The sequence below is a fragment of the Pelodiscus sinensis genome, chromosome 11 (genome assembly GCF_049634645.1).
Source record: "Pelodiscus sinensis isolate JC-2024 chromosome 11, ASM4963464v1, whole genome shotgun sequence".
Taxonomy (NCBI): domain Eukaryota; kingdom Metazoa; phylum Chordata; order Testudines; family Trionychidae; genus Pelodiscus; species Pelodiscus sinensis.
Genome location: NC_134721.1, coordinates 9336 through 33683, shown reverse-complemented (window position 1 = coordinate 33683; position 24348 = coordinate 9336). Strand labels below are relative to the sequence as shown.

The 24348-nt window shown below is 50.3% G+C and overlaps 1 protein-coding gene across 4 annotated transcripts in view; it reads right to left on the bottom strand.

Moving 5' to 3' along the window:
- Positions 1-22787, bottom strand: part of QRICH1 (glutamine rich 1) — a 28481-nt gene extending 5694 nt beyond the window's left edge. The window contains exons 1-8 of one of the 4 annotated variants that reach the window (XM_075938388.1): positions 22584-22674; positions 21027-21087; positions 16801-17130; positions 14911-14958; positions 7973-8983; positions 3440-3617; positions 2081-2235; positions 949-1063 (exon numbers count right to left, since the gene is read on the bottom strand). In XM_075938388.1, the coding sequence (XP_075794503.1) occupies positions 949-1063; positions 2081-2235; positions 3440-3617; positions 7973-8983; positions 14911-14958; positions 16801-17109 (1816 nt within the window). In that variant the 5' untranslated portion in view covers positions 17110-17130; positions 21027-21087; positions 22584-22674. Of the gene's footprint in view, positions 1-948; positions 1064-2080; positions 2236-3439; positions 3618-7972; positions 8984-14910; positions 14959-16800; positions 17131-21026; positions 21088-22583 lie in introns of all 4 variants that reach the window. The other 3 variants (XM_075938389.1, XM_075938387.1, XM_075938391.1) reach the window with 3 other exon arrangements.
- Positions 22788-24348: the final 1561 nt, after the last annotated feature.

Here is a 24348-nt window from a genome sequence, read left to right as displayed (position 1 = left end):
TGGCCACAAGTCAGACATCACAAATGGTTGCACACAAGCCTGCAGGAGCACATTTTAACCTGCCTGGGCGCTCAATGGATGCAAAAGTCACCATTGTGCTACAAAGGAATTTCAGGACCCACCTAGAGAGACTGCAGAACTGGCCTTCATATGCGAATTCAACACTCTCATGGCTTGAGCCAGGACATGAACTGGATAGGCCGTTCCATTCAACACCCAAGTGTCATCAAAAGCTATGTATGGGCACTTACAGACTACTACTGGGCTCATTAGCACTGGCACTACTAGGACAGTTCCTCCCCCCTCCTTTCCTGTTATAAGTTTGGAGGTTCCCCCTTTTCCTCCACTCATCTGAAGTAGGTTGTGCCCACGAGAGCTCATGGTACTATACATCTATTCTTAGTTATTTCCAAGGTGCTCTTTTTTAAAGTTCCAGACTAACATTTGAGTGGTAACAGTTAATTGAGCCTCCCCCCCCCCCAATCGATTTTCTAGGCATAAGTGGGATGTTTTCTAGTGAGCTTTACTTCATTTATCCACTGAATTTCATTGGCCATTAGGAATCCATCCCTGCTGAACTCATGCATTTCTTAGAAAGGGCATCCCCACCACACTTCCAATGCCCTCTAGATTCCGGGGTTCTGAGACCTGGTAAGAGCCAGTTAAAGAGTGTGGAGAATCAAGCCTAATTAAACCCTTGAAACAGAATGGTGGACTGGAGTCTGGTGCACCACCCCCCTTCCTGGGAAATATTTGTGCTTACTGCAGGCCCTGAAAAACCTCCCTCCCCATGCGAGTGAAGGGTAAAGGACGTTCAAATAGTTCTTTAGAGTAGGTTCTCATCATAGCTCCATTAAGAGGACACCAGCAAGCTTAAAGATCTCACATCCCACCTCATCCCTGGCATGTCTCAAGGGCCTCTCACTGAAGCAGAGAAAAAGCTCTTACCAAGAGGGGTGATCCGGGGCTGTACATCCTTGAGAACTTCATGTAACCACTCAGTAAACCGTATGTAATAGAGATCTGAGAAAATGTCATCTACTCGTCCATTTTCAAAAAGATACTGCAAGAGACAGTCACAACAGTCTGATAGAGGGCAGCAAGCAAGTTCCTCCCAGAGCAGCCTTCTCTCCTTGGGATGGAGCAAGTCCCCTTCGGGGCACTAGTCAGATTTATGCATTTTCTGCTTTATTGCAGTCATTGCTGGAGAGGTCCCACAAATACACCTGGGAGAGTACAAAGACCCCTGTGCCGGTAAGTGCACCAGGAAGGATCTAGTACTGCTGTGAGTGAACATGAAGAGTCTTAAAAGCAAAAAAGTGGCAAGGCCTCAGCTTTCTATTTAAAGAAGGATGCATTTATTTGAAGCGTTACATTGAGCTTGCTGCCCTGCTTTGGGGGTATGAATAGCCTCTTCTTCGTCAAAGAAAATGCTGTTGCAAACCCAAATTCTCACCAAGTAATCAAGCTCAAATATGAATGGAGGCCAAGTCAAAGCTGAAATTAATGATTTTAAATAAGACAGACTAGATCTAGAACATTATACTTTGCTTGAAAAGCTTCCCTGTTGCATTTTAAACCACATTATTTCTTTCAGTTAATATTTTGTTTTTAATTGCATGCTAGTATCACTTTAAAAATCTTATCTACTAATTAAGGTCTCAAAGTGTTAAAATGAATGTTTCAGCAAACTCAGAAGAGGTTTTCTGAATTGATTTGTTTTTCCATAAACAAAGCTAGAGAGCTTGATATTGGATATTAGGAAAAACCATTTCCCTAGACGGGTGGGAAGCGCTGGGATGGGTTCCCATGGGAGGGGGTGGAGTCTCCATCCCTAGAGGGTTTTTAAGTCTCAGCTTGACAAAGCCCTGGCTGGGATGATTTAGTTGGGGTGGGTCCTGCCTTGGGCAGGGGGCTGGGCTGGACGGCCTCCTGAGGTCTCTTCCAGCCCTAGGATTGTGATATTAATAGCAAGTGCCAGCCTCATGCCAAGTCTTACACAGAGAATGCTACGTACAAACATCTGGTTGCAGCATGTGCACGCTACATAAAATAAGAGACGAGCGCTCCCCACTCCTACCTTCTGAATACATAGGAAGATATAGTACAATACATCTGGATCGTATGGCTCGCCTTCACCATTGCGAGCTTCTCGTGTCATCAAGCACAGCCCGTAATTCAACTCTGCCACAGCAGAAGAGATGAGATCTTCCTGGAATCTCAGCAGCTGGCGTCCTGCAAAGCAAAATGTCATGATGAATTTGCTTAAAAAAGGCAGTCTCTGTTTCTCAAGCATGATCTACTATTTCACTCCTGCCCAACGTGCTCTTCCCCACCTCCAAACAGCTCCTTTTGCACCTCGTGCTCCCGACCATAAGATCACAATGGGAGCACTGGAGACCTTCAGGTTTCAGAAGTTGACTCAAGCAGGAAGACACATTTAGAAACAACTGACCCTGTCACCGCCACAACGCATTCTAGATGGGGACCCTCTCCATCATTATCTGCAATTAAATATTTGTCCTGCTGCAGTGGGAAAGCAAGGACACACACAAGAGCATTTGCTGATTCAGGAATTAGCTGGTGCAGGAGGCTGTTTTGTTTCATTGATCCTACATTGCTTTTTCTATGGCCAGATGACTAGGTTCCTGAGTTTGTAAACTCAATGTGGAACACAAAATACTTCCTGGAACACTGCAGGATTCAGTTAGCAAAAAACAAACCATTCTTAGGCTTGGAAGGCTAGATTTTTATTTGGCAAATGTTGTTAAGTGTTAATCTCGCTATACGCAAGCCAATGAAAAAATATTTCCATTGATAATTAAAGTTTACAGATAAGCAGCATTTCATACTTGAGTGATTTAAGGATATTTTTGTATGTTTTAACAGATGTTGACAATTTGTGTTGTCAACACATTAAAACATCCAATGGTTGGAAAAGCGACAAGGAGTCCTTTGACACCTTACAGACTAACAGATTATTGGAGCACAAGCTTTCGTGGGCAAAGATCCACTTCGTCAGATGCATGTTATGGTTGGAAACAAATTTGTTGCAATACCTGCTGTCATTAAATAGTCACAGGTTTGCCCCCATGATTTTTTGGAATTAAATTTAAAAATAGGGAAAGTTTATTTGTAGATATATGCACAGCCCTGGGCCAACCCTTTATCGCACTGTGACAAGTTGAATGGAAGATCAAACTACACAGTCACCATTCGAACCAAGGAGTTTTCCTAAGAGGAGAGGGATGGAGACCAATGCAGGGGTTCTGGGCCCAAGAAATGGACCCTTAAAATCAGAGTAGGAGGAAGGGCTGAGACACGTGGTGCTTAGGACTCTAGTGCGAGCCGCCAAGCGTAGGCTTGTTTCATTGGCTTGAAAGCAAGTGGCTAGTGGAGGAAGCCTGGAGTACGACGTGCCATGCCAGACAACACTTACTGCCGATAGGGGCTAGCCTGTTCTGAGACTCCTTTTCCAGCTCTGCATTCTTGGTCTGGGCCCAGCTTTTCCACACTTCAAGCCCTTCTTCTGGCTTCAGGGAGTTCGGAAGCAGCAGCTCAGGTGAAGGCTGGGGCTGGGGCTGCGGCTCCACTTCAGCCACCTGAACAGTTTGTGCCTGTGAAAGGAAAGCCACTTCGTCAGGTCCCCTCAAGATGCAACAAGGCAGCCAAAATAGGGCAGCATTTGCCTCATGGCCCTCTTCCTGCAGGACTGTCTCCGACCCTGGCCAGCAGCCCCTCCCTCCCAGCAGCGGGATGAAGAGCAACACCCCTCGACAGGCACGGAGCATGACCCTGCGGGAGGGCTTCAGGGTTACAGCAGTGAACTTGCAAGAACAGCAAATATAAAGACTTGATCCCCAAGACCAGCGACATTTTCACTCTAGGCAGGTGTTCTGCAAAGCCTCCAGACCACTCCCCAGTGGCCACTTAAAGTCCGTACTGCAGAAAGCGGCAAAGTGGGCCCAGCCATTTGTCCAGATCACGAAGCCCATTCATATTTCCCTTACACCTGCACACAGAGGGAAACAAACGCTCACCAGAAGGAAAGAGCTTTACAGGACTCAAACCCTCTCACCATGACTAGAAGGAGGGAATCCCTGATTTATCGGGCTCCATTAGCTTCACTTCCCCCTGGCTGACAGGGGACATTAGCTTCCGGGTTTCAAAAACCATTGCATTAGGTATAGAATTAACAGCAGTACAATGCATGCCGAGGACTGGGCTCAGGACCCAGGTATCTGGCACAGAGAGAAAGGCCGCCCTCTAGTGGGAGACAGCAGCAAGGTGACAACTTTTTAAAAAACCCTCTGTTCGACTAACACAGCTACCCCTCCCAGACTTTTAACACCCGTACAAATACTCTGGGGCAAGTTCTAGCTATTCCAGCCAGCGGGCATATTCTCTCTGCTTTATCAACTGCGTCCTCCACTTGACAGAAGAGTCAGTGGCAATCAACGGAAAAAACAAATAAATAGTTGGGTAGCACTTTAAAGATTAACAAGACATGAAGATGGTATCATGAGCTTTTGTGGGCACAACTCACTTCCCCAGATGAATGGAAGAAGGAGTCCAGGGTACAAATATTTAATGTTTTTATTTATACCCTGCTCCCCCTCATCTGAAGAAGTGGGCTGTGCGTACGAAAGCTCTGATCCCATCTACATCTTTTGTTATTCTTTCAAGTGCTACCAGACCATTTGCTGTTGGTTAAGTTTTTCCTGTTAGACTAACTCGGCTACCCCCTGAAACTTTTGCTAAATGGCACTTGCACCAGCACTGCAGTTTATGGACACGAAGGTTAAAAAGGGCCACTCACATGGACTTTTCATTCCAAAGTAATTACCAAGACTGCAGCTGTTGTGCAAAGCAACACCCCGGCATGCACAATGGGGTCACCTGTTGATAGCATGCTCCATTCCGCAAGAGCAGGATGCTGGCCAATGCTCGTTTCACCTATTTACATGAATGAGCAGATATCTGGTCATGTGGTGTAATCTATCACCACCTTTAAGAGTCCGTTTCACCAATTCAATCTCAACCTATTGAAAGTTAGCTGCTAGTCACGGCCAGCATTCTGAGAGATGTCTGACAGATGCCTGCATCTGCAGAGAAGCTGAGCAAGAACACTGCAAGAGGAGCATTCCCTTGACAACAGGGCTCTGGAGTCAAAGGGCTGTCACCTCAATCTGCAGACCTCACAACATGGTGCCCCTCTGCAGACCCTCACTCCGGCCTGCTCATCCAGCACCTCCTCCACAGGCTGACCAAGCACCAGACACACAGAGCTTTTCCTCCTCCTCCTCCTCCAGAGCTTTTAGAGTTACTCGAACAGAACGCTAATGGATTAAGAGCAAGCTTCAACTGTTCATTTGAGCAAAGGCTGTGCTCCCATCCCATTCGCTCTGGACATTTCACATTAGGGATTCTTAGCCAATCCAGGGCCTCCTTTTCATACCCACTCCTATTCAAGAAGGGTAAAGGAGAGCCACAGGCACACCCTACAATTAAGCAATTTATCAACACAAAAGATTCAATGTCTGCTTGCTGAAGCTCTTTCCTTGGAAGCCTCCTCCAGCTAATGCCCTCCCGCTAGAAGGATGCTGAAGACAATGCAAGGTTTGCAAGGGAGAAATCCACAGCATTCCTGGCCAATGAAAACCAAGTCTGCTAAATGTTTTTAGACACCAGCAGAGTGCCCCACAGCATCAGCTCTCCTGCATCGTCTGCCAGCAGATGTTTGCACACCACCATCCATATTACAGGAAGTGGGGCAAGGGCAGAATCAGAAAGCCAGGCCTTGAATTGATCACCAGGGCCGATGGCGGAAGGTTAACCGTCCTGGAGAAAGACAGCCCTTGGCTGACACTGCCCCACATGTGCAGAGCAACTCTTCTTCCTGAATGCGGTCTCCTAGCCCTTGAGATAACAAAGCTTTCATTGCCACGCAGCCTACCAAGAGCAGCTCTGCTCATCTTCCAGCAAGTGCCTCACAGCCCTCCAGCTGGGATAAGAGGCCATTTCCAGGGTAGTGAATTGACATGCTTCTACTTTGCCTTACTCAGGACAGACACACCCTGGTCAGAGCCAGCCCCAGATGGCTGTGGGGCATAGCAAGGCTGCAGCAGCAGGGTACGGAGCTTTGCTTTCTGAGGTGCTCATTCCACAGCAAACGCCTCTTAATACTCCTACAGCAGCAAGGAGTGTCAACAGAGCCACACGATTACTCTACAGGTGGGTCTAGGGACAGGCCCAAAAGAACAGAGGTTTAGTCATCATGGCTGCCTTATCACCCTTGCTCTGCGATGGAAGGCTGCATTCCCACAGCCCGATAAGTCTGGGAATAGGGATACACACTACTTGCCAGCAAACCAAAGCAGCGCAATCAGCACTCTGCATCCAATGTTGCTATGGGTGTGCGGTAGCTGGGTGCAGGGGAATGTGATTCAGCAGGAGGGAAGAGTTATCACTCCCGGAGGAGGGGTTAGACTGCTTCCAGCTGAATTCACACTGCCAGAGAGGTCCTCAAATAGGACCAAGTTCAGAAAAGAGCTACAAGAATGGCCAGAGGTCCAGAAAATATCTGCCTTACAGGGATAGGCTAAAGCAGCTCAACCTATTTAGATATGGGAGGTTTGGGGAGATTAGACAGCAGAGGGCTCTAGAATCCCAACAGATGAAGGCAGAACATCCAAAGATTAGATGCTGAAGCTAAACAAAATGTAGACCAGAAATAAGGTAGTGCTGAAGGAGGGTAACTGACCACTAGAACTTACTGAGAGATGTGGTGGGTTCTCTTAACGCCCATTTTAAAGATTCCCTCCTGGCTGCGTAGAGTGTTAGGGCTGATGTACAAATCACTTGGTGACATTGCACGGCCTGTGTTAGTCAATGTCAGAAAAATTGCCAAGTGATCCCTTCTGACCTCAAAACCTACGGTTGAAATCCTAGCTTCGCTGAAGTCAGTGGAAAAGCCTCCATGTATTTCAGCAGAGCCAGGATTTAAGCTGGTGACATGTGGCCACAGAGGCATCTGGCTATTAAACTGACTTCTAGACAGCGAGAGTATTCCTGCCACCAGCAGTTCAATTTATTTTGTAATTAACTCTTCCTTGCTTTCATTACGTTTTAAAACAATCTTTCTTCCGATACATTTGCACTGGTGGATTCTGGGGCCTGGTTTCTCAGTTCAGTTAGTGACATGCTAGTCACTTTCCTGTCCTCATGGGCTGGTACAATGTTCAGACACACCCAAAAAGGGTTTATGAAATTTAAAAAAGCTAAAATGTAAAAACATTTGATGGCCTTAAGTTACCTATTCCCCTTTAAAGACAGCAATACATTTGGCCATCATGTACATTCAAGCACTCTTTACAAAAATAGAGGTTTAAACTAGCTTGCAGTATTCTCATATTATTGCTGTATTCCTGCACACCAGGCATTTACTAGAAACTGGACCTGGTGTAGATGCAGGCTGTTCTATCTGATCATCAATGAGATGGGTCAAGCCCTCAGCTTTGTCAAGTGTTTCATGCCACCGAGTGCGGCGATTCAAAGTAACTGGTGCAGGGGCTAGCATCTGGTGCATTGCATTAGTTCCACTGGGGGCAGGAGAAGGTGCTAGCCATTCGGATGCAGTGCCCCAAACAGCTCAGAACATTCACTTGGCCCAGGAGAGTACCGGAGAACTAAGAATACAGGCTATTAAGCCTGCTACAAGCATATTGCCTTCTTTACACTAGAGACCAGACCTGTTTCCCCTTTGCATTCTTGCCCCCCATAATCATGCCCTTGTCCCAAGCAAGTAACTGACACAAATGCACGACTACAGACTGGTCACTCGCTCAGCGTCCTGTGTACATTACCAGACCGCACACACAAAGCACAGGGTGCCTGACCGAAGCATCTCCCCCTACACCAGCAACAGGTGGCTAAAAGCAAGGGCCGGCCCAAGAGGAGCAGTTCTACTCACAGAGCAAGTCACTTGTAGCTGCTGCTGCCCCTGCTCTTGGGGCGTGGGCTGCTGCTGCTGCTGCGGGTCCCATATGTGCACCGTCTGAGCAGCATTCTGGTATGTCCCTGCCACAGCCTGCACGGCCACTGGAATGTGGATGTTGCCGTTCATGAACTGTGCTGGAAAGAGCGAGTTTGCAATTGTTTGCACCACTTCCTCCTGGGAGTTTTTCACTACAGAGGCACCTCCCACCATCTTATCCTTGTCATCCTCCAGCTTCACAGCAGCCAGCGTCGTGGGCGAGCCACTGACGTGGACAGCGTTGTAAGCCTCCTGAGGGATGGCGATATGGGTTATGTTTTGCTGCTGAAGGTCACCACGTGGCTGAGCAGAGTAAACAGGGATGGTCCAAGTCTCTCCAGTGGGGCTAGTGATGGTCCCAGTGGCACTGTACAGATGGGCACTGTCCACTGTTAACAAGTCCGGCCTTAGGGACACATAACTCTGCTGCTGGCCTTGAGGAATGGCCAACACCGTGGCAACTGGCTGCCCAGAAATGGCATAGGACACAGTAATAGGCATATCTACTTTGCGCTTCTTCACCGGCTGTAGGACACTGGCGGTGCTGATCCGCCGCTCGCCTTCCCGCGGGGAGCCCTGCTGAGAAGGCGGAGGTGACAGCGCCCCGACTGTCTGAATCTGGATCTGTTGGCCACCAGCAATGGCCTGCCCCGACACAAGCTGAGCCTGGATCTGCTGGTGCTGTATGTGCTCCTCCTGGATCTCAGTGGCCTGGATCTGCTGGGCAGTCTGCACATGCTGCACCTGGATCTGAGCCGCTTGCAGCTGAGAGGGGCTAGGGCTCTGCAGAGACTGGCTCTGTATCGTCTGGGGAGCCTGCTGCTGAGCCTGGCCTTGGATCTGAACTTGGACCTGGATTGGCTGCTCTGAGGCTTGGTGCACAGTGAGCTGGGGGGAGAGCTGCTGGGCAGAGACCTGTTGTGGGGACTGCTGGACCTGGACTTGCACCTGTAACAGTAAGAATGCAGCAGTTAGTGAGGGGCAGGGGGAAGAAGAGCCGTAGATCAGCGGTGAGGCTGGGGCCAATGCGGTTTGTGTATTCTAGAGCTCTCTCCTGCATTAATTTAGCCCAGTGTTTCTCAACTTTTTTTTTTTAAAGTACCTCTTTCTCAAACCCCCCCCCCCAATTATAAATACCCCCAGTACCTACAGTTTTCAGACAAATTTTCTCTCTACCATTGCAACACGTTTGTTTAAACAGCTTAATCGTAGCCAGGGTGGGCGATGAAATTTATGGGTGTAAAAAGGACAAAAATAATAAAGCGCTGTAAAACAATTATTCAGTTCTCCAAATTCAGTTGTGTTGAGGTGCCCCCAGACTGAGTGCCACAAGGGGACTCCTAGCACTGCTTGAGAGACACTGATCCAGCACACAACCCCGATCACCAGGACCCTAGAGGAAGTGTAGGAAGGGGGGCACTTCAAGAAGCATCTGATCTGTGAGAAGGGGAAGGGGAAGGGGACTGCCAGATTTCCTCAGCACAATTCACTGCACTCAAGTTCAAACACTACCACACCCTACTTCCCAAGAAGTCCAGGCCATAACAGACAGACAGACATCAGACATCTTGGGGAGCTAAAGACTAGTCAGCACTGACAGGATGTGCACCAGAGACAGACAGCCCATCTCACAGCACCATAAGGTTGTGCCTGATGCAAACAATCCATGCTAGTGTTAACATACATTCCCTTTGCTACAGAATGCAAATGTTTGACTTACACAGCTCTTGCAGCAACCTACAGACGGAACAAGGCAACAGGTTTCATCCTCCACTCAGTGCCCTTGGATGGGGAGTGGCATACTAAGTACATTGGAGCAAGTCTCTTAAAGGAGGGGCATAGTGTTACTACACAGAAACCATGGCCCACTCACCTACCCATGGCATTAAGAGTTGCACTAGGTGAATGGGTATCCCAGTGGAAGGAACTGCAGAAAGTCTAGAGTTGGGTCCCCTCTTGTAGCGGTAGATGGACTAGATCAGTGGGTTTCAAACTAAGGGTCATGGCCCGTCCTGGCTCTCAGAACACCAGGCAATGTCCTGGCTTGCCTTGCTGTAGGGTGATCAGCAGGTGCTAATGCAGGCTTCCTCCTGGTCCTGGGACCACAGACCATGCTGCACCCTGTAGGCAGCCAGCGCCAGGCCCACCTCCCAGGACTCTGCATGTTGCCCCAGTCCCAAGCACTGGTTCCGCACTCCCACTGGCCGGGAACCAGGCAACAGAAGCCCGGAGGGGGTGGGGGTGCAGGAAAGAGGGGAGAGGCGCCAGAGCCTGCAGATAAGAACACCTGAGACTCCACCTAGCAGCTGGACCTGCTGCAGCACAATCTGTGATGCCAAAGAGGCGGAACCCTGACTTAGCACGACTGATCAGGGGCTGCTGGAGGGAAGCCCACCCCCAAGGCCCGACCTCCCCCTTGTCCCAGCCCAGAGCCTGCATTCCCAGACAAAGCTTGCACCCCCTTTGCACTCACCGTGAACCCCTCTGCCCCACCTCCTAGCCTGGAAATCCCTCTTGCACTCCCAACACCTCATCCCTTACCCCAGCCCAGCGCCTGCACCCCCCCCAAACCCCTCCTCCCCAGTCCCAGCCCGGAGCCTGCACGCTCGTCAAAAGATAATAGTGTAAGATCATGGGCACCAACAATTAGCCTTAACAGGGTTGCAAAAGTTTCAAACTCTCAGGACCTGATGGCCTAGTCCCTTCCAAACCTACCCGTTCACAAAGCTATCGCGCCCTCTCAGTCCTCCTGTTGGCTCCATGCTGCAACATCACCGTCAAGTCCCTTCACAACTCGGCTCCACAGGCACCTGCTCCTGTCTCCATGCTACACCTGCCCGAAGGCTCCACCAATGATACCAGCCCTGCACGGCCATTTCTCTACTTGTTCCATAAGCCACCTCAAGAGTCTGCCCCCGAGAAAGGGGCTATATGGAACGCCTCGCACAAATTCTTCTACAAGATCACCACTCTCCTTCCCCCAGGAGCTTTAGAAATCAGGCAACCGATGGATGGCCATGGAACATATTAGCCAAAAATTTATTTAATGCTTTGATCATCTGGAACCAAGAGCTAAGCTAGATGCATGCTCTTATTTTCCTTTATGCTGTCCTTCCCTCTGATTTGCCTCACTTACTGGATTCAAAATTATATTGCAAGCTCCTATTTGCCAAAAGGGGCCCTACTACTGACTGGGACTTTTTTCCTGACTTATGTTGTGCATATTGCAGTAGCTTTCAAAGATCCTTCCCTAAAATACTCAGGGTACATCTAGACTGCAGGGTTCTTTTGGAAGAGATCTTTCGGAGCATCCACACTGAATGGACGCACTCTCGCACTTAAGATGGGATTACTATGGATGAGTGGCCACCAAGGCACCTGTGCTTTTTCCCCCCCTCTTCTTCCGAAAAAACTCCCTCTTCCACATCCACACACACCTTTTTCCAAAGAGCTTTCAGAAACGGCGTTTTGTCAAATGAGGTTTACCAATGTCGGAAAAACCCGTTCTTCCGATTTTCTTTCAAAAGAGCACAATAGCAGTGTGGACGTAAGTGAAGTTTTCGGAAAAACGGCCATTTAAAAAAAACCTGCAGTCTAAATGCACCCTCAGAGTCCCAGAAGGTCTTATTAAAAACGTCATTTCAAGGATGCCCTTGAACTTAAGAGTTGCCAAGGAAAACTGGGGCAGGCAAGGAAGCAGTCACATTTTAAGTCACCTCCAGTTGAAACGATCTGATTCTACTCCTAGAAGTACAAATGTTAAGCATTCCTGCCACAGAGCTAGAGCAGTGTGCACCACACTGTAATGCAGAGGTGGATTTGATATAATTTCCTACAAGGTAACAAGAAACATTTGGTCTCTTGCCAATAAAACAACTTAAATCAATGAATGATCTAATTAGGCAGTTAACTGAAACAGATGAAGTCAGGCATGAGCTAATGTTCCACAGCTTGTAGTTTCTTTTCCTTTACTTACCAATATTTAGCTCATGTACAGAAAGCACTCTATTGTCCTGTATTAAGGGAAGCAAAGATCAAAGTTTGGGCTGGGTTTTCAGAAACACCAAAGTGACTTAAAAGAACTTCTAATGGGACACAGACTGTTAAATCACTCAGGTGCTCTTGAAAACCCCAGCCTAAAAACACAAAGTGAGATACCTAGACAACACACAAAATCTGCCACCTAGCACTATTTTTCCACGGCCACTTAATACACACTAGCTGTACTTAAGCCCTCACTCTAGTGCTGGCCAGATAGCAATGATGCAGAGACTCAAAATACGAAGTAAACAAAAAACCGCAGTGTTATTTCCACAGCTTTACACAAAACAAGAATGCGAATGAAAAGATGACAAGAATTTTCCAATTTCTTGGAGGCTACCACAGTAAATGGGTGTTTGCTGAGGATAGCAAGTAAAGCAACACCCAGAACTCCAGGAATGCTGGCTATATATGAATGCACACTGAAAGGCCTGACCAGGTTGACAGGGGCCCTTACATTTAAAAAGATATTTTCACAAGGTATCCACTGCTTTCTCTGTAGTAGCTCAAAGTCTGTTCCATTGTCTTAGTGCACACAAAACTGCACCTCTTACTAGTCCCCAGAAGGCAGCACTGCTTTTGTTTCTTATGTCAGTGGAGGGGACTAGACTTCCTATTACATACAAAGGCTGTCTCAAACAGAAGGCTAGTGCACCCACAGAAAGATAGCAAGACTGGTTTATTTCAAAGCAACAGCCACCTCCATTCCTAGATGCAGCCAGGGCAGCACACCAGCATGTTTCTATTTTAACTCTCGTTTTACAGCCTACTCCTACTGACTGACTGACAGAGTGGGGAAAGTTTGGTCAGGTTAAGCGAGTGCAGGATCAAAGCCTGCTACTCCCCAGAGCAAAATCTCAGTCACTCCCATTCTAGCACATCTTGTAAAAAGGTCTGCTTGTGTGGCCACTCTCTCAGATACACAGCTGTAGAACCTAAGAGACAGACTAAGGAAGTAGGTTGACAGGTTAAAACACATTGATGAGCTGAAGCGGCGAGGAGTCCTGTGGCACCTTATAGACCAACCGAAGTGTTGGAGCATAAGCTTTTGTGAGCAAAGACCCACTTCATCAGATGACAAAGTGGGTCTCTGCCCACGAAAGCTGATGCTCCAACACTTCGGTTAGTCTATAAGGTGCCACAGGACTCCTCGCCGCTTTTGCGGATTCAGACTAACCCCTCCAATAATTGATGAGCTGCTAATTCTTTACAACTTCTCCAGATCCTCCAAACCTTTCCACAGACTTATCTGTCACCAAACTGACTTCATCTGAACTGAGATAGCTTCAGTATCCCTTTGCTGGGGGAGGAACTATTGCCCCCTCCCTCCAATATTTTCTCCCTCCAACAGCTCTACACTGTAGCAACCCACATCCTGCTAGATTAGAGTAACCAACGCTCCTCCATAAGTCAGCCGGAAGGGCTTGCTAGAGAGCAATGCAAGGCACACCCATCAAAGCAGTCCCAAACCTCTCCTAGCCCAGCATCCAAACTTGCTAGGTTTGCCTCTCACGACCTTTACCTCGGCAAGAGCTAGGAAAAAGCCAACCTATTAGGAAAAAAGATGAAGTGGCATTTTCTGTATAGGACCAACGACCTCTGGGGCTGACTTTAGAAAGAGAAACACTCAAGTCTCTACCAGTCCGCAGGCTAAGCCCAGTAGAGAAACTCCATCTGCCTCAGTACTCAGGAGGCAGCATAAAACTCTTTAAACAGCAGCTTCCACACCCAGAGTCCCCAGCTTGCAGCCATCATAGGGCCAGGGATCATCCCAAGCCCACTGGCCCCGAGACCAAATACAAAGTTCACTGACCAAGATTATCTAGAGATCAGTTCTCGCCAAGTAAGAGCTGGTGCACGACTCCACAAGCCAACTCTGGCTTTTACAGGGCAAGGGCCATAGAGCAGGGCTAGTGTTCTAATAAGCAGAATGATTGTTTCCGCAGGCTTCCAGAACAGCTTCACTGCCAAGATTCTTTCAGACCAAGCTCCCCATCACATTCTGTGCAAGGGTAAAAGTAGCAATCGGACCACAGGTCACAGACCCCCAAGGTACAGTTCTTCCAGAACAGTCCTGAGTCTGTAAGATTTCCAGCATTTGATTATGTAGGTTTAAACATCCTGAGCACCTAGGACATATAGAAAGATGCTCTTTGTAGCATGTGTGTAAGCCTAGAAGTGATTTTGGAACCAGACTAGTGCTCTATTCCAAGCAGTGCTTAAGCAGAAGGCAACAGACAACTGCTTTACGAGAAATCATTTATCACAAGATCTGAGTGAGCAAGTCCTATGGGGAGCTTATAAATCAGTCTCTCCAAGTTTAACCAACAGCCATGTAAGTCTGAGCTCTGAAAGCGAAGCTGGGATTTTACCTGCTCACCACCACAAAAGATTCTGTCTTCGGTTTTGACTATGCAAAACCACCGCCTTCAAGTTATACAGGTGAGCCTGATAAATCCTAAATACGGGTCCAAAAGCTAATGATTCTGTTGATGCATGAAATATAAAAAGCAGCTTTGGTTGTCTTTGCCACAGAACTCAATAGATCTGATCCCAAATATGCAGAGAACTGATCTACTGAATAAAGAGGGGCCATTTTTACAGTACTTCTCTAGCAGAGCCATAGTTTTAAAGCTTGAGGGGTTTAACAGATTAGGAAACCCCTCAAAAAGCAGACTGAACTACTCTGCAGATATTCAGGCAGGGAAAAGCAAGTCACAGAACCTGAGTAGTGCATTCCGTGCACGATTCTAGAAAAGAATCTGCACATCTGTGGCAACAAGATTAAGGTCTTTCAAGCTTCTTTCTCCACCTCCCATCCACTGGATACTCACTGTTTCTCCATAACGGGTCTGAAATTGTGGAACAAGATGCGTCTTCAGCTAAGGAGAATGGACAAAAGTAAAACCACAAGTAAGGAGATGTGCCATCAGCATGGCATACAATGCTTCTCAGCTGCTGCAGGTACCTAACCCTTTACTATACAATTATACCAAAGCAGGTCCCTTCACAGCAGTAACAGGCTCCAGAACCGCAGAGGTTAGGAATGGAATCGCTCCATTTTCTAAGTCATAGAACTGAACCAAAAGGAGTGTCAAGAATCTTGAAACCTGGAACACACCAAATTTCACAACAACATTTGACACTGACAGGAGCTGTAACAGAAGCCACAAGTAAACACTCTCCTGCTAGTATTTGGTGTTCAGGAGGGATGGTGTAAGAAAAGGAGAAAGACTAATTATGCTGCATGGGAAGAGAGTCACTTACCCATTTTGGAGAGAAACTTACTATGGATATCTCCAGAGCCACACAGGGAGAGAGATGAGGAATGCCTGGCCGGAGTAATAAGCATCTAAGGCCAGAAGGGACAATCAGATCATCTAGTCTGGCCTGTCTAGCACAAGCCAATACCATCTGGCACGTGCACACGACATCCAACAACTGAAGTGAGACCAAAAAAATCTCTCACCCCACAGGAGCCTACTGTTACATGCCATGTGCAGAAAGACTGAGATGCACCAGTGCCCAAGGCCCTGCAATGGCAGGAAAAGGATTGCGATGCCCCAGGATTATCCTGGCAAGCAACTCGCATCCATGCATTGCCTAATTTCATTAATTAAATGCAGGCTCTAGAAAGCATGTGACAGTTTTACTTTACATGTAACCACGTGTTTCTAAGACTGAGTTACTACTTCTGACTCTCTACCTCATGAAACATTCGCTTGCTTTGACTACAAACAGACCTAAGCTTTGTGTGTTTCACGGAAGAGCGACCTGCAAGGAAACTGGCGAGCTGACATACATGGTTCCTTTAGGAGCAGTGGGTCCAGGAATTCAGCGAGCAACTGGTGCACGAGGGGTTGGCTTCAGGGGGATGTGTGTGGCGGTGGGGCTATCACTAAGCTATGGAGAGGCAGTAGAGCCTGGGCAGGTCTGGAGGGGAGTGCTTGTTACCCTGTGGCTTGCTGGGAAGCTGAACGGTGGCAGGCGATAACAATGCTTCCTCATGCTCAAGACTGAGGCTCACTACCCTGGATACCCCATGAAAACAGTCTTCCTCAGGCTTTCAGAAAAGTCCTTGCAGCTATCACAACCTGGCTCTGAGTGGCCATATCCCCCTTTTCAGGCCCATAAGAAACAGAGAAGATAGCAGGGCACGGAGAATGCCTCTTTTCTTAGATGGGTCTGACTAGCTTGGGCAAGGTACAGTATGACCCAAGACCAGCAAGACTTCAAAACAGCCCAAAATCGACAACAATTAAGCCAAGATTATCAGGTGTATCCTACACCTAATCTGAATGATTTTAAGACACGAACAGAAAAATGAGAGGTTGTTTCCATGACTATTCCAGCAAGCAGAAGAATTAACAGGCCATTAGAGGGGAAGGGGCATTTATAGCCATTTCCTATGAAATAGCATTTGTGGGAGTTACACACATGCACACACAAAATTGCCAAGAGTTTCCTCAACGTTTACAGCACCTCATTGCTAGGTATGTAACTCCTCCAACAGTGGGGCTCTGGGAAACTGTCTCCTGTCATGTCTATCTACCACCCCCCTTACATAAAGGGAAATCATTCTGATGCATGGAAAGTTAGGTGGCCACAGACTGTAGTGTTTAACTTTTAAGTTGGACCAGGCAATCGCATATCCCAATCCAGACACCCGTAGGTCTAATTTACAGATTAAGGTATACATTCGAAATGGCAATTCAGAGATTTACCTGGACCTGTTGTGGCTGCTGAACCTGTATCTGTTGCTCTTGCTGGGTTTGCTGCTGGACGCTAGTTGTAACAGGACAGGCAAGCTCAAGCAAAGATCCGGCCACCTCTGTGCTGTCCGTGTAAATGCAGTTGCCACCTTGCTGATATACCATGGTGGTAGTGGCTGTCTGCTGGAACTCCTGAAGAGCTTCAGGCCCCTTGGAAGCAAGAGAGTCCAGAAACTCCTTCATCCTGTGCTGAGGGATTGTTCGTGCTTTCACGCGGATGTATTCTTCAAAGGAAATGGTGTTCTCCAGAGAATTATTCATATTGCAAGGTCCTCAGGATTCCTTAACAAAGGAGAAAGTTAAGACTCTTGTTTCACAACTTTCATAATTACACAGAACAAAGGTACCTATGAAGCCAATGGCTAGCATCTTACACAAAAGGTTTCCGCATGACAGATCTGGACACCCAGAAGCCTTCAGAGACATGTGCTATAGTTTTACATGCCATCTTATGGAGGGCAGCACTTCTTTAACTAAACCATTATTAAGTGTCACAACTGCACACTGTAAGCCTTCAGGTGTATTTGCCCTGTATCAAGAGCACGCCGAGTGTTGTCTCCCACTAATGATTTATAGTAATGCACTCTGCCCATCTGGGACTGGTCAGGCCTGAGACTACATTAACCCATCTTGAGTGGTACATGTTCATTTCCAACATGGAATGCTATAGACAATAGCAAGATGAGCCATTACTTATGGGATTGGTTTATAGCTACAAAGGTGAAGAATCCAAGTATCATAATCCACTAGGCAACAAATTAACCCTCAGGTAGTAACTACCAGGAAGGAGGAGACAGGAAAGTAGGAAGTGATAGTATCTGCACATTTACATGGGGATTATCTCAGAACAACTGTCATGCTTCTGTAAAAGGAGGGGGGACAGAATGCTGGAATATGACGATTCCATTAAATGGGACTGGTTCAGCAAGGTCTTGAAACAGCAGCAGGCTCGCTGCATTCCCATTACAAATAAGAGGAATTAATAGCATGAAGCAGGGTCTATCATAGGAGGGACATACATGTAGGGTGAAGAGAGGAAAACAGAACAAGAGAAGCAAGATCAGAGAGAAAAACAAAATGAAGACTCACTCAGGAACAAGACTGACATCTAAAGTATTCTCACAGGCACTATTTGAATTACTGACCTATTGTGTTTAAATACAAAACGAATTTCCATTCACTATCACCATTCCAGCAGCAGTAATCATTCTTGTTTCTACAGCAGTAATCATTCACGGGGAGGTAAACACATTTAGGTGGTAACCTTATTACTCATGTGGTCACAAAATACCACAGGGAAATATGGTGTTGCAGTCACAATTACTGGGTCAGAATTTTAGGTGACTGGCCTAATTGTGCCTTGAGGAAGAGAAATGGTCACATACAGATAACACTATGCACGCACACTACCGTGACTGGGACTATAGAAACAATAAAGGAGGAAAAGGAACCACTTCTGCAGCAGCTAGAGAGAAGCTGTCCAACATTTCAGCACTGAGTGGTCACAAGAGACGGACTCCGTTTGTTCAACACTGTGGCCCAAAATGTTATTTTTAAAGCAGTGTGCAAGCAAAAGGTGGTTTAAGTAATAGCCTGTTAACACTAAGTGCCACGGGGTGCTAGCAACGGGGGCTAGATCAGGCCCTAAATCACTTCTAATTGATGGGCTGAACACCACTCCATCGTGATCAGCCAGCACCACACCCATGGAACTTTATGGAGGGGCTCACAGCTACAAGTTGCTAACAGCATGTGGGTCAGGCTTGAAGTCAAAGAGGTATGAATCCCAAGGCAGAGGATGTGAGAACAGAGCTTATGGGACCTTAAAAAGAGGACAAGTTTCTGCAATGGGTCCCTGCGGGGGGGGGGGGGGGGGGGGGGGGAGGAGGAGGGGGAAAATCTAAGCATTTATAGTGAACACGTTACTATACTGTCGTGCTTACACCAAAAAAAAGTATAACCTTACACTTAAGAAAAGGTTGTTAATACATAGGGCTCGACAAATAATACAATCTACTTGCCCGTGGTGAGTAGATTGTAACCCGGAAGAACCGGGTTCAGATGATCTGCTCGTGCACAGATCTCCAGACAGCGTGGCTGGCGAGCGGGGCTCGCCGTGGTTCGGCAAGCCCTGTTAATACAGATCAGAACAGCCATACTGGTCAGAGCAAAGGTCCATCTAGCCTAGTATCCTGTCCTCTGACCGCGGTTAATGCCAGGTGCCCCAGAGAGAATGAACGGACCAGGTAACCATCAAGTGATCCCTACTCCCCTGTTGCCCATCCCCAGCTTCTGACAGAGGCTAGGGACATCATTTCTACTTCCCCTGGCAAGGAGTTCCATAGGTTGACTATGCATCGCATGAAGAAATACTTCCCTTTGTTTTAAATACTTCCCTGCTTATTCATTTCACTTGGTGACCCCTAGGTCTTGTGTCAATTATTGCATTTGCCACTACTTAGCCACCAAGAATACACTCCAAACATCTTTCGCAGTTTATCCCTTGCTGAAACCAAAAGAAACCCTGGCCTGGCTAATGCGCTCTCAGTGCTGCAGTAGACCTGGCCTTCAACAAATTCTGTATTAAGCATTAAACCTCACTGAACGAGCAACAGAAATCCAATAGGAGACTGTAAAGTAGAGAACTGATGCATTAAACGGGCCTGACTTTGAAGGCAGGGGGCAGCATTTTTGAGAAACTCCCTCTAGAATGTCTCAAGAGTGATACCTAAACTGACACACACACACCCCCAAAAGAGTGCTCACAAGTAGCTAGAGACACCTCAGTCCTTGTCCTGGAAACTGTTTTCACACACAGCTGGCTACTCAGTGGCAGATCTTAAACAACAAGTCACCCTCAACTCCTCCTCCAACACAGACATTTAGATCTAATAGGTACAGGCAGTTAAGAAAAATAAAGGACCCACCCACCACCCACTGAAGTCTAGGGGCTTGAGAACCAAGCTTCATTCTGCCAGTTCCAACACCTGGGAAGTAGAACAAGTGCTGGGATCCCATCTGACTGTCCCTTGATCTCAGTCAGCTTGTGACTAGCAGTCAGGTGAAATCAGAAGCTCACTCTTAGTTCTCTCAGTTTGCTGGAAGGAAACTTTCCTTTTTCCCTCCCTCCCAGTCCCCCAAACAACTGTTCTAAGTTTCTACACTGCATTGATCACTGGAGCATAGGAGCCAATACACGGATTTCTGTAATGCATAGGAGCTTTAGTCAGGGACCAGGACGCTGATGTTAGGCACTGTACAACCAGAATGAGGATGGTCCTACACTGAAGAGCAGAGGAGTGTCTGCTTTTCTCTCTCAATGTTCTGGGAAACTGGAGAAGAGGCAGACTGAAATCGCAAGTGTCCCAGTCTTAGAGTCTCCCCAGTTTTTTAAATGAGAAAGTGATTTTTTTTTAATGTATATAGTTAACTCAACTGCTGTTTAATCTAACCCAACTCAAGGCTACCTACAGAGAAATATGGAACTGCAGTCGTTAAACTGATCAGCTCTAGTTTCATTATTCTGCTGCTTGGGAAAAATATGAGCAACAGTGGAAGTATTAGTGCTTGTTACAGAAACATGTTCTAAAGTCTTCTTTTTCCTTTGTAATGAGCATAAGTTTAAAAACAAATTGCAGAAAGTAAGAGCTACAACACCCTCTCGTCCACAACCTCACTCAGGCATGTTTACTACTCAGCACGAACATAGATTTTTATTTTTTAAAATAAAAACCTCTAAAGATTTCCAAGCCCACACTCAATATACTTTGAATGCAAAGTTAGTATTGCATTCGACGGTAAAACACATTTTCTAGTAGAATGTACACAAGTTTATATTGGCAGGCAGGCATCTTTACCATTATCTATTAAAATATCAGACTGGATCTGTTTATGCACTCAGTTTATCCATTATGTACAGCTCATTTAAAAATGAGGCAAATACTCATTGCTGCTAAAACTTGGCAGAATGCATCTTTCTTTACACTGTTCTGCAAAGTTTGCTGCTTGGATACATGGATATAATTCCTGCCTTCTCAGCTTAATTGCTTTTTCCACTAAATAGGGTCCGAAAAGTAGTCCAACCTAATGAGCACATGTGGTTAATTCATAAAACCTAGAGACTCAAGATACTGAAAATGTACACACACATTTGCAGCAGGTGGGCTATCTGGACTCACCAGTCACCATGTTGCAGGTATTTCTGCTGCACTTGTCTTGAGCTCTTAGACTGGTAACATTCTGGAGAAGACAGAACAAAGAAGCTCTTTCTATCCCCAGGGGTTTTGGTTTTAGTTAAATGTTATTTTTAAAAGAGACTTAATAAAACACACAAGATGAATAGAGTCGTAGTAATATTACACCCTTAACAATTAGACAGACATTACCAGACATGCCCAATTCCTAACCATTTTTTTCAACTTCCAGATCTTAAGAATATGTATGAAGACAGACAGTTCTCCATGTACATCTTTTTGCGCAGTGCAAAATGTTCTTCTGTGACAAAAGTTATACAAGTTCCAGTACATATAACAGGCACTGGAGTTATTGAAACTTAGAACAAGACATCAATGGAAAAAATATTAGAGTTCTTTTCTTGCTCCTTTCTCCTCACAAGCATTTAAGGTGGAGCAGAGTAACTATGCAGAGCTGGGGACCAAGAGTCCAAATAAGGCTCTTGGAGGACTCAACAAAAAACTCAAAAAGGGGGAAGAAACCAGCACACACGAAGGCACTGTGTTAAACGGAGAGAAGACCAAGCTCCGCGCTCAGCCGTTCCAAGACGTTTTAAGGCCTCCGATTGTCGGCACAAATATCTCTTTTTCTTCCTGCAGCTCTCACACAACTGAACAGACTTGATTAGCCCTTCCCTGAGCCACGCACCCCTCTGCAAAACCGAGCACGGCTTCGTGCAAGCCAGTGAAACTTTGAGACCACCGGAGCCTGACAAGCCAGGTGCGTGCGGAGAGGCTTTCCGGTGACCGCGCGCAGGTCTCCGCGGACACGAGGCGGCTTAGGAAGCGGGGCGGGGAGGGGGTCCCGAAGAGCTCTCGCTGCACGTGAGCGGCCTCGACCCCCGCTGTGTCCCCACGGGGAGACTCCCGGGCCGGGCGCCGCCAGGCTGCGGTGGCGCAGGGGTGGCCCGCAGCGCGGCGGGAGGCTTCCGAGAGGCCGGAGCGACTGCGGGGCCGCCGCGCTGCTGCCCGGCTCCCGGCCAAAGCCCGAGCGAAGCGCCCGGCCCGCGGGCCGGACCCGCCTCGGCCGCGGCCTTCTCGCGCACGGGCAGCCCGGCAGAGCGGCACCCGCCCGCGCCGGGGACAGGGCGAGCCCGCGGGGCGGGGGAGGGGCCCGCCGCCCTACAGGCCCGGGGGGGCAGCCCCAGGGAGGCGAGCGCGCCCCCGCCCCACGCCGGGAGCGCGCGGGCCCGCGCGCGTGGCCGGCAGCAGCCGCGCACAGGAAGGTGCCGCCCCGCGGCGGGGGGAAGGGACACGGGGGCGCGCCCCACCTCGCGCGGGAGAGGAACAGGCCTGGCGCGGGCACGCGCCGTCTCGCTCCGCTGCGCGCTCCCGGCAACGCCACACAACAAACGGGCCCGCGCCGGAACCCGCGGGAGCGCGCCGCCCCCGGAACCGCCGCCGCCGCCTCCCCCCTGGAAGGGGAGGCCCCGCCCGGCCCAGCCCGCCGCCGCCCGGCCCAGCCCGCTCCGCCGCCGCTCGGCCGGGCCCGCCCCGCCTCACCCTGGCCCCGCCGCCGCCTCGCTCCGCCACCGCCTCGGCCCGACTCCTTCCCCTCACAGCTCCCTGGGCGCCATCTTACATTCAACCCCCGCAGCCAATCAGCGCTCGGCCCCGGCCTCGCGAGAGCGCGGCCGCCAAGCCCCGCGAGAGCTCCGCGCCGGAGCCGCCCCGCGCCTTAAAGGCGCCGTGCGCAGCCCCGCCCCTTGGCCGGCCCAGAGTCCACAGGAGGCCCCGCCCCCGGGGCCCAGCCTGTCCTAGAGCCCCGCCCCCCGGCCGGCCCAGGGCCCGGCGCTGCACAGCCACCCTGGCCGCCCCCGGCCCCGCCCCCATGGCCACTGGCGCCAGGCTCCCGGCGTGCTGGAACCCCCCGGGGCATCGCAAACCCGCAGCCCCCGGCGCGCGCCGGCCTGTGCCCCCCGGAGCCCCCGCGCCCCCCGGAGCCCCCGCGCCCCCCAGAGCCCGCGGGCCAGCCTGTGCCCCACAGATCCCCTGTGCCCCCCGGAGCCCCTGTGCCCCCCAGAGCCCGCGGGCCAGCCTGTGCCCCACAGATCCCCTGTGCCCCCCGGAGCCCCTGTGCCCCCCAGAGCCCGCGGGCCAGCCTGTGCCCCACAGATCCCCTGTGCCCCCCAGAGCCCCCGCGCCCCCCCCGGAGCCCCTGTGCCCCCCAGAGCCCGCGGGCCAGCCTGTGCCCCCCAGAGCCCCCGCGCCCCCCCCGGAGCCCCTGTGCCCCCCAGAGCCCGCGGGCCGGCCTGTGCCCCCCAGAGCCCCTGTGCCCCCCCAGAGCCCGCGGGCCGGCCTGTGCCCCCCGGAGCCCCCGCGCCCCCCAGAGCCCCCACGCCCCCCCAGAGCCCCTGTGCCCCTCGGAGCCCCCGCGCCCCCCCAGAGCCCCCGTGCCCCTCAGAGCCCCCGCGCCCCCCCCAGAACCCCCGTGCCCCTCAGAGCCCCCACGCCCCCCCGGAGCCCCTGTGCCCCCCCAGAGCCCCCGCGCCCCCCCAGAGCCCCTGTGCCCCTCAGAGCCCCCGCGCCCCCCCAGAGCCCCCGTGCCCCTCAGAGCCCCCGCGCCCCCCCAGAGCCCCTGTGCCCCCCGGAGCCCCTGTGCCCCCCCAGAGCCCCCGCGCCCCTCAGAGCCCCCGCGCCCCCCCAGAGCCCCCGTGCCCCTCAGAGCCCCCGCGCCCCCCCAGAGCCCCTGTGCCCCTCAGAGCCCCTGCGCCCCCCGGAGCCCCTGTGCCCCCCCAGAGCCCCTGTGCCCCTCAGAGCCCCCGCGCCCCCCCAGAGCCCCCGCGCCCCCCAGAGCCCCCGCGCCCCCCCGGAGCCCCGCAGAGCCCACGTGCCGGCCTGTGCCCCCCGGAGCCCCCGCGCCCCCCCAGAGCCCCCACGCCCCCCAGAGCCCGCGTGCCGGCCTGTGCCCCCCAGATCCCCTGTGCCCCCCGGAGCCCCCCAGCCCCCTGGAGTCCCCCAGAGCCCGTGGGCCAGCCTACGCCCCCCAGAGCCCACGGGCCGGCCTGCACCCCCCAGAGCCCCCGCGCCCCCCAGAACCCCCGAGAGCCCGTGGGCCGGCCTGCACCCCCCAGAACCGCCAAGAGCCCGTGGGCCGGCCTGCCGCCAGGCACTCCAGGCTGGAGCTCTCCAGCGAGGCCACACAGGGCTCCTCGGGGAGCCCTCGCAAGTGCCCAGCGAGAATTCTGGCAGCCACGAGAGTAGCTGCCAAGGGAAGCGGGGCAGGAAGGGGGCTGGCCAGGCAAGGCCCCGGAAGAGGACAGAGGCA